At 38.2% G+C, this 9,409-nt stretch overlaps 1 protein-coding gene across 1 annotated transcript; it reads left to right on the forward strand.

The window, feature by feature from the left end:
- On the forward strand, window positions 1-9,409 carry susd1 (sushi domain containing 1). The gene is made up of 13 exons (XM_035658735.1): window positions 1-723; window positions 833-973; window positions 1,978-2,133; window positions 2,322-2,474; window positions 2,559-2,738; window positions 6,207-6,371; window positions 6,517-6,611; window positions 6,793-6,979; window positions 7,155-7,248; window positions 8,211-8,466; window positions 8,544-8,583; window positions 8,793-8,886; window positions 9,270-9,409. The coding sequence occupies exons 1-13, from the start codon at window positions 669-671 to the stop codon at window positions 9,286-9,288; spliced, it is 1,635 nt and encodes a 544-aa protein (XP_035514628.1). The 5' UTR covers window positions 1-668; the 3' UTR covers window positions 9,289-9,409.

The following is a 9,409-nucleotide window of genomic DNA, read 5'->3' on the forward strand; positions in this document are numbered from 1 at the left end:
GGGATGTTCATTCCATTCACTTAAAACATTTACACATTTGTGGATTATAATAAAAAAGGATGAATTGAGCCACCTTTAATTTAATAAGGGTTACAAACAACTTTAAATACAATGGACAAAGGGTAAGATGCACTATGATATTCATTTGTTTTTGGTGTACAATAGCAGTGGCAGCCATTAATATTAACTTATTAACTTGTACCTGATGTAGTCATCTGATTAAAGACTCTTACCTGGCTATCATTTTTAATACACACATAGTTATGATGTGGTTAATGTAAAGTTGTGTTTTACAAAATGCCACAGTTTTTGTCAGAAGGCATCCAGCAGGTTCGTTAGGCCAAAAATAGCCGTTATCAGCTACGGCAGCATGTGTGCCAGCGTGAGCACTACGCATATAATCAACACATGTGAAGTGTAACTGAAAGTGTCAGCGGATGACAGATGAAGCCACAAAACCACCAGCCACAAGAAGACCATTGACAAAAGCAGCTATTTCTCAGGGTGACCTCAGCTCACCCACTTACTGCGTCCCCTCAATCCTGGTTATCAAATCCCCTCAGTGTCATCATGGTCCACAAAACGGAAGTAAGAAATGAAAAAAGAAGATGGGGATAAGGAGGTTGAGTGTCTGGTGAAGTGAAGAGCACGACAGACTTTCAGAGAGGATGGACGAGAGAAACAGAACAATGATCGTGGTTTTTCTGCTCTGTGTCATTGCGGGTGAGAATAGTAATGACAGTTTTTTGTCACATTTGGTGATTATTTAACATCATAAAAAGTGAAACCCTTTGAAGATACTGACTGATGGATGTTCTTTCTATCCTCTCAGATATGCTAGCAGAAGGCCACACTCTGGATGTGTGTGCCACCTGCCATGCTAACGCCACATGTGACGACAAGTCAGACGGTTCTGGCAAAGTTTGTAACTGCAAATATGGCTTTGTTGGAAATGGGAGAACCTTCTGTCAAGGTAGGAAAACAATGTTAATAAGAAGTCTCTTCATTAAATCCTCAAATTTTTTTGTAATGAGAAAAGGGTTTTCTAATGAGAACTGCAGAGTTTAAACATGGAATTATTATCTAATTAATATTTTTATATTATATCATATTATATATACAATAGATCAAATTACTGTATAATTGGTGTTGTCTGTTGTGAAGAATTACAACCCTGCTCTGCTGTTCCCCTGAGAGCATTTTAGCAGTCTTTCAGCTTATTGTTTTGGTTTTACCACCCACAACTTTAGTATTTTGGTTCAGGCTCATTGCTCTCATCAGCATTGTTTCTAATTATTTTAGCCAAAAAAAAGTCACAGTACACCACCTGCTCAGCACCAGAACGCAGACAGTTTTCGACTAGCTAGAGAATGTAGTGGAGCATTTAGGAGGTAAAGAGCCTATTAATTCCCTCAATAACTCCCTGCTTTTCATCAGTGTGTAATCACCTGAAAATAAGAATAGTTGTGTGTTTGTTACCTTAGAATGAGCCGCTTTTATCTACAGAGGGAGTGAGTCCTCTTCTACAAAGTCCGCCATGTTGAACCACCAAGTTTCTACAGTAGCCCAGAAGGGACAAACCAAACACTGGCTGCAGATAGAGCCTTTTGTGTTTCGTTTCACGGCCACTGTAGTTTCTCCTACACGCTTGGAAGGCTGAGCTGCATTCAAATATTTGCAATCTGTAACTTTACCTCAAGATGCCACTAGATCCTACACACTGGTCCTTTAATGTGATCAGCTTAGTAATGTACACACAATGGCAAAGCAGATATTAAGAAGGCATCAGTCATCTCACAGTAGGCATCTTAGTTTAATGTGTTAGAATGCTGTCACTCAGCCTTCATATATGGTACGCACTGCCCCAATGATTTTTTTTACATAAAACATTTTGACTCGTCATAGGAGGAAACTCACAGGTAGAATTAATAACATTAATGATTTCAACTAAAAGAAAACTCTACTTTTTTCTTCCAGATAAAGATGAGTGTCAGTTAGGAGCAAGTAAAATCTGTGGGCAGCACACCGCCTGCCACAACACATATGGCAGCTACTACTGTACCTGCCTGGCTGGCTACAGCCCTTCTAACAACATGGCAGTCTTCATCCCAAACGATGGAACCCACTGTCGGGGTGAGTTTAAACTTTTTCACAAGGCTGTTAAAGTTGTCAAACTTAAACCAAAAACTGTTAGGTGTGAGATTAAAAACTACAGACTAAAAATGAGAAATGACACATAATTAAATAGTCATACAGACAATTTGGAGAGTTTTCGACATTGTCGTTTTATGTCAAATGCTCATTTACAATGGGTTGTGCAGACATTGATGAGTGCAGGATCGCAGGCTTGTGTGGAGATGGAGGTCAATGCAGGAATCTTGAGGGCAGTTTTGACTGCAGCTGCCAGCTGGGATACCAAGTCCACAATGGAACGGAGCCCTTCCACCCTTACAGAGACAGAGCTTCCTGCAGAGGTAAAACTGCATTAATGGGATCTATTTTATTTTCTATTTTGTCTTTTCCAGCATGTAATGATTTTATGTTCTTGTCCCTCTCAGTGGTTGACTGTGGCCAGCATGCCTCAGTGGAGGACACAGTGCTGCTGTCAGTCACAGGTACCACATACAGCAGTGTGGCCATGTTTGGCTGTGACGAAGGCTTTGTGTGGATTAGCGGAGACAACAGCTCTGTGTGTGGAGCTGATGGACTGTGGAGAGGACCCACCATGGTCTGTGAAGGTAAAAAAACAAAAGCAAACAAAAACATTCTGCCACCCTCCATAGTTCTTTTTTCCTCTTCTAGCATTATATAACTATTCATTAACTTTATTCAGCACAATATGGCTCTGTACTTTCTCTGCTTTAGGTGTTTGTGACATTCATGACCTATAAAGGTGTGTTTATTAATTTTCAGGTATTCCTAACAGTGTCAGCTAAATGAGGTTATAAGGTATACTGTATAATTTATTAAAGAGACAAAGAGCACATCAGAGTTACAACAGCGAGCTATTGAAAGCAAAGCTAAAGAGTGTTTTTAAATGATAGGTTTACAATTTTCTCAGTCGGTCTTAAAACAATAGGACTGTGGATTTGCGTTATGAAGGGATCTCTTCACAGCCAGTATGAACAGGAGGAATGATTACAGCAAGCAAAAACTTTAAATAACTATTGTTTTATGACAGACTTGAACCATTAGGAGCCTGTCCATTAAGCCGTAAATGGATGATAACATAATGAATCTTCCACTGATGACAGTGCAGTTTTTTAGTGAGTTTTAACCAGTTTCAAGAGCACAGGGATCATGAAACTGATCAGTTGGACAGAGTTCCTGGAGATTTGCCAGTGAAAACAGTTTCATGCAGCGTGTCACTGCTTTGGCTCTCAGAGGTTGACTGTGGCTCTCCCCCTGCCCTCCCTCACTCTCATATGCTGTGGAATAAGAGCTCAAAGATGGGCACGGAGGTGCTTTATCAGTGTAACTCTGGATATCATAATGTTGGAAAGGGCAATGTGTCCATCTGTACTGCTTCTGGACAGTGGGAGAAACCGTCCGTGCTCTGTCAAGGTACAGTTACTGTTTTATCAGATCATTGTAGAGTTTTGAAAAACAATTTTTAACTTCCTGAATTGAGTAAACTGAGAAGGAATTTATCTGAATCCTGGCATTCATGTTGCATGATTGTGGTGTATGTTATTCCTTGTAGAGACCTTGTGTGGACATCCTCCTATAATTGAATCCACTGAGCATGTTTGGAACAGTACTTCAACCCCTGGCAGCACTGTGCTCTATTTTTGTAAAGAGGGTTTTTATAACAAAGGAGGACATAATATATCGATCTGTAATAAAAACGGTCAGTGGACCCCCCCAACTCTGTTGTGCCAAGGTAATTCAAACAATGAATGAAACTCCTAAAATAGTTTTCTTTTCAATTATGAAAAGTAAGAACATATTTCTAGTGTTTCTGTCATGTCTTGTGTGCCTAGTCTTAGGGTAAAACAAGAGTGAGCCAGTCAACAAAAGTGAAATCACATGTGTGACTGTAGTATGGACTAAGTGTGCAGGGCAAAATTGTTAAGAATTAATTACAATAAAACTTGTATTTTATGAGCTCAAAATTTATTGTTTGTTTGTTTGTTTTAATTTTGCATAACCCCCCTGTGTATATAATTTCCTGTCCCAGAGATATTATGTGGGGATCCTCCTATACTGCCTCACACTGGGCAAGTGTGGAATGGCAGCTCCGCCCCTGGAAGCACAGTTACGTACTACTGTAAAACAGGATTTTATCACAATGAAGGAAATAACATATCATTGTGTACAATTAATGGTTACTGGACAAAACCAAACATCTCATGCAAAGGTAACAACTTGCTACTTGCCTGTTATTGACACTGTGTTTGGTATTTTTTCCATTGCTGTTTTCCAGAGTCAAATAATAAGTGTTTTCACCTAACTAAACAATGCAATTTCTATCCTTGTAGAAGTTGACTGTGGTGTGCCCCCACCCATCCCTCATTCAATCATGCTGTGGGATAATATCTCCACAGTGGGCTCTCAGGTTGTTTATCAGTGTAACTTTGGATATCGCAACACTGGAGAGGGAAATATATCAGTTTGTACTGCCAGAGGAAAATGGGATGCAGCCTCTCTGCTCTGTCAAGGTGATAATGACATGAGTCAACACAACAGAGTATTGGGTTGCCTGCCTTAAATAAAACAATTCAATCATCTCAAATAATGCCAATACATCATAATTTAACTGAACAGTATAAATCTTACTGTCATTGTTGAACTGCCATTTCAACCACTGTTTTTAGATGTGTGGATTATATCAGGAAACTTGTGTCATTCATTTGAACATTTCAACATCTATCCAGCTACTAGTGACCTACAATGACTTGCTGTCTTTTTGTTGTAGAAATCAATTGTCAAGAGCCTGTTTCTAAACCTCATGCTAAAATGTTATGGGACGGCACATCACACATTGGCAGTGTGGTGTATTACCAATGTGAGGAAGGATATTACAAAAGGAGCCTGAGAAACTACTCCGTATGTGGAGAGAATGGACTGTGGGAGGATATGGATCTATGGTGTGAAGGTGCAATGTTTAACGGATACATTGATATTGCTTTAATTTCAGAATGTCTGTAGCAATATGCAGAAAATGTTTAAAGCAATAGTTGGTTTGACATTTTAGAAAATATGTGTATTTGCTTGCTAAGAGTTAGATGAGCATATTGATACCACTGTAAGGCTACAGCCAGCAGCAGTTGGCTTAGCTTAGCATAAAGAAAGGAAACAGGGAAACTGTTCAACAGTAAGAAAATCTACCTACCAGCACTTTAAAAGCTCTCAAATGAACATTATATCTTCTTTGTTTAATCCATACAAAACAGAAGTGTAAAGGAGTGTGACACATTGTGGTTTTACAGGGGGTTATGTGCTGGACTATTTCTTGGCCTGGTGCAGTGACTTCCAGAATATATAAAGAGAGTCTTCTTGTTCTCTTGATATACTGTATGTCTGTTAATAGCACATAGACTGTGCTAATTCATGTCTGTGTGCAGAAATAAGCTGTGGTCCCCCTCTAAACCTCCCCCATACTAACCTCCTGTGGGATCGCACCAGTAGACCTGGCAGTGTGGTGCTGTATGAGTGTATGGATGGATTTTACCAGGAGAGTGGAACTAATGTTTCAACATGTTTACTGTCAGGAGAGTGGGGGAAAGTATCTGTAAAGTGCAAAGGTACAGTGATATTCACTATGCATGGACATGCATCTATTCAACTGTGGAAGCGTTATTATTTGTGATTTTTTCAATGTTATTGATATGTTTTTGTTGATGCTTTGATTCATCTGATAATGCTCAGTTCTATATTGTTTCAGTTGTGGTTAGTTGTATATTCCTGCTTTGGCTCTATGTTCTCTGCTTGATGCAGGTTTTGAGGTATATTGAGGTAAATAATAATGTTTTATACATTTTTCCATGATCCTTCGTTTGTGCTGGTAAATTTATTTCTGTGGGTCCATCAAGAGCTGAATAAATGTTTAGGAAAATGTTCTGATGAGTCTTACACTGGAATGCATTGGGAACCCAAACAAAGATACACATGGATATGTGTAGAATATACTGTATGTAATTATGTTTATAAAAGGCCCATAACACAAGTAATTACCTAACCAGTCAGTGCCGTTGTTTTTCTAGCTAAATGTGGCCCGAATCCCTTCCTTGCCAACTCAGAGGTGGTGTGGCATAACAGAAGTGTTGTGATCCACCGCTGCATGGATGGATATCACAGCTGGAGGGGAAGCAACGTCTCTGTGTGTCGCAACTCTGGGCTGTGGCAGAAAGCCACACTGAGGTGCATAGGTAAGTAAGAACATAGCAAGTGAACACACTAGGGACATCTGCAAGTTGCAGTTCATCATTGAATTGTGAACGCATTTGTAAATAGATTTGTAATATTTTGAAATCACAAAAGATTTTTCTCTTTTCATTTCCACATCTCTTACAGAAATAAAGCCACCTATCAATCATCTATTTGTCCTCAATGAAAAATGTCTGCATTGGAAAGCAGAGAAGTATGAGGAGGATACAGAAGTTTACATGGTAAGAGTAGAGTTTGTCCTTATCCTCACACTGTAGATGCTGTTTGTACTTATTTGCCAGAATAGGAAACAGGCGCTTTCAGTAATAAATAAACCTCAATCTCTGGTTATATGTGAATGTGTATGGACAGTTTAGCAATTACCATACCATACTGATGCCACACTCAATATAACAATTCCAGGTGACATACATAGGCTCCAGGGACTACCAGAGGTCCTTTCATGATAAAGGAAAGCGGTTTCTGAGCTCCATGGGTGACCAGCTAGAACTCTGTCTGAACCTGCTCCCGGTCACAAACTACAGCATTTCAGTCACTGCAGTGTCTGCCAGATTCACAGCTACCACCACCACTAACACCAGTTTACCAGGTATGATAGTACAGCCAACGCTTACATTTACTACACTCTGACAAAAATGTTTTCCTGCATCAAAGTACAACCTGGAGTTATCAGCTTTCTGGAAATATTTAGGACTGATGTATTTCATTTGATGCAGTCCTCTTCATACTGAACTTTGGTCATTAAATATAATAACATCTGACAGTGCCTCCAGCACCGGTTATCTACTACAGAGAATTTGAGACTCCTGTACCAACTTTGAGGCTGCGCAGATCACCCAACACACTGGACCCAATAAGGTAACAACCAAGATGGCAAGAGGCAAATGATACTCAATTGGCAATTGAACACAGTGATTGGGAATGTAAACTGAGAGGTTAATTATATTTTGTTAAATATTTCTCAATTGTGATTCAGCTCTATTATGCTCAATTATCTTCAATTTACAATGCTGCTTGAATTTTTATGATTTAGTACAACACTTGATTCATGACTCGTGAATGCATAGAATCTACTGCACTGTTATTTAAAAGACACAAACTAAAAACAAATGTAATGAGTTATAATAATCTAACATTTGATCAACCTCCATCCAGTTTTCATGACTAAACTCAATGTCTCACTATGTTTCTACCTACAATCATTGTCACTCACCCCAGAGAAGCAGGTATAAGCGCTGGAGCTAAACCGTGGATCAGCCAGGTCGATAGCTGCCAATATTAGCTTATTGCAGATACATCACTATCAGTACATAAGTAGACCAATAAGTAACAACAACTTTTAGAACAGAAATGCAAAACAAGGTCTGAGTGTTAGTAAGTTTGTCAAGCAGAGGGCACTGACAAGTTGATTTTTACACTTTACTATCATTGTAAAATGTTTCGCTTTGTTTGTTCACAGTTCTTCAAAAGCAAATCTAAGATCTGTATCAAATTTTTTGTAAAAATGAATATCAATAACAGTATCGGCCAGAAAAATCTATAAATGGCTACAGTATGTGCAGAATCAGATTCATACAATGTTATCTTTAGGTGTTACCAATCTGTGTAAAGACATTATTTATAGCCATGAAGATAGCAGCCTATTAATGTTTAAATGAATATAAAGCCTTTGAAAAGGGACATGGTCATTTAATTACTTAACATACATAGATCATTGTATACCCAAAAAAAACTACACTGATAAAAAAAAAACTTAGTTAAGTTAAACTGTTGCATGTTGCACTTTTAAAATAAGTATTTTTTTGTTCTTCATTTGGCAGTTGGTACCAAGTGTTTGTGCTTCCTGTAGAGGGGATTGTGGTGTTTGACTGTCCCTCTCCTGCGAGCTCAGACCCCTCAAGCAAAATAAAGTCCTCAACAGAGTACATCACTGCCCAGATTGATGTCAGACATGTTGGGACAGTGATGAACTTTACTGTAGGGGATGGACTCTACTATGGAGGATTCTTTAATGCACCACTGGAGAGTGGAAGAAACTATTATATCATCTTACGAGCAGTCAGTCAGTGGAAAACGGTGGGTGCAGCTACTATAGTAAATGCATCAGACTTTACGGTTTAATTGTAAAATTAACCGAATGTTTTCTCTACTAGGCTTTAAAAAGTTCCTGTGTCCTGTGGGCTAAAGTAAGAGGTAATCCACTGGCCAAAATATCCAGACCCTATAGTGTCATTTTTAAAATTATTACTTTTATTTTGAGACATTACATTTTACAAAGTTACAACATTCTGAAGTTATGCCAGCAGGCAACAGAAAGTATTTTAAAATGTAAGTTTTAAAAACAAGTAAATGTGAAAAGTGCTAGTTGCCAGTTACTTACACACGGGATTTCTTTGTTCCAGGTACCTCCTATGTCCTGAAGGTTTCATCTCTGTCTGCTGCTGCATCAATAGGACTGGTTGCTTTGATCATTTTGGGTGGATACAGTTTCACCTGGTATGGAAGATAATTCAATACAGTACATTACCCATCCTGTTAATGTCACTTTATGTTTAAAACAACATTGATCTATCATTACTTTAATTAATTCAAATATTCACAGTCTAAAGCCATTCTAGCATTCAAAGTTAAATAAATGCATGATCACTGGATATTTCAGTTTTAATATTATTATGTTGTATTTATTCATAACATAATAGTGCAATTTAAATATTCCTTTTTATTTGGTTTTGGGAGAAAAAATACAATAATCCTGTATATAGTTAGTTACATTTCACTAATGAATGACTGTACTGTAGATGTTTTTTCCCATGTTGAAGGAAAACACTGCACAGGACTTATAATTTACTGACCTGGTTTCCCTCTGTCTTCTCTTCCAGGTTTTTTAAGAAGACATAATAACTCCTACGTGCTGATGTTCTGTAATTTTTTTGTCAGCATGACAAATAAATTACAGTTTTGACTTGCTACCTGTATATATTGTAAATAATTATAATAAAACTTTTTTCATTAACTGTAA

The sequence above is a fragment of the Morone saxatilis genome, unplaced genomic scaffold, assembly GCF_004916995.1.
Source record: "Morone saxatilis isolate NCDOM2014 unplaced genomic scaffold, NCSU_SB_2.0 Contig16, whole genome shotgun sequence".
Taxonomy (NCBI): Eukaryota; Metazoa; Chordata; class Actinopteri; family Moronidae; genus Morone; species Morone saxatilis.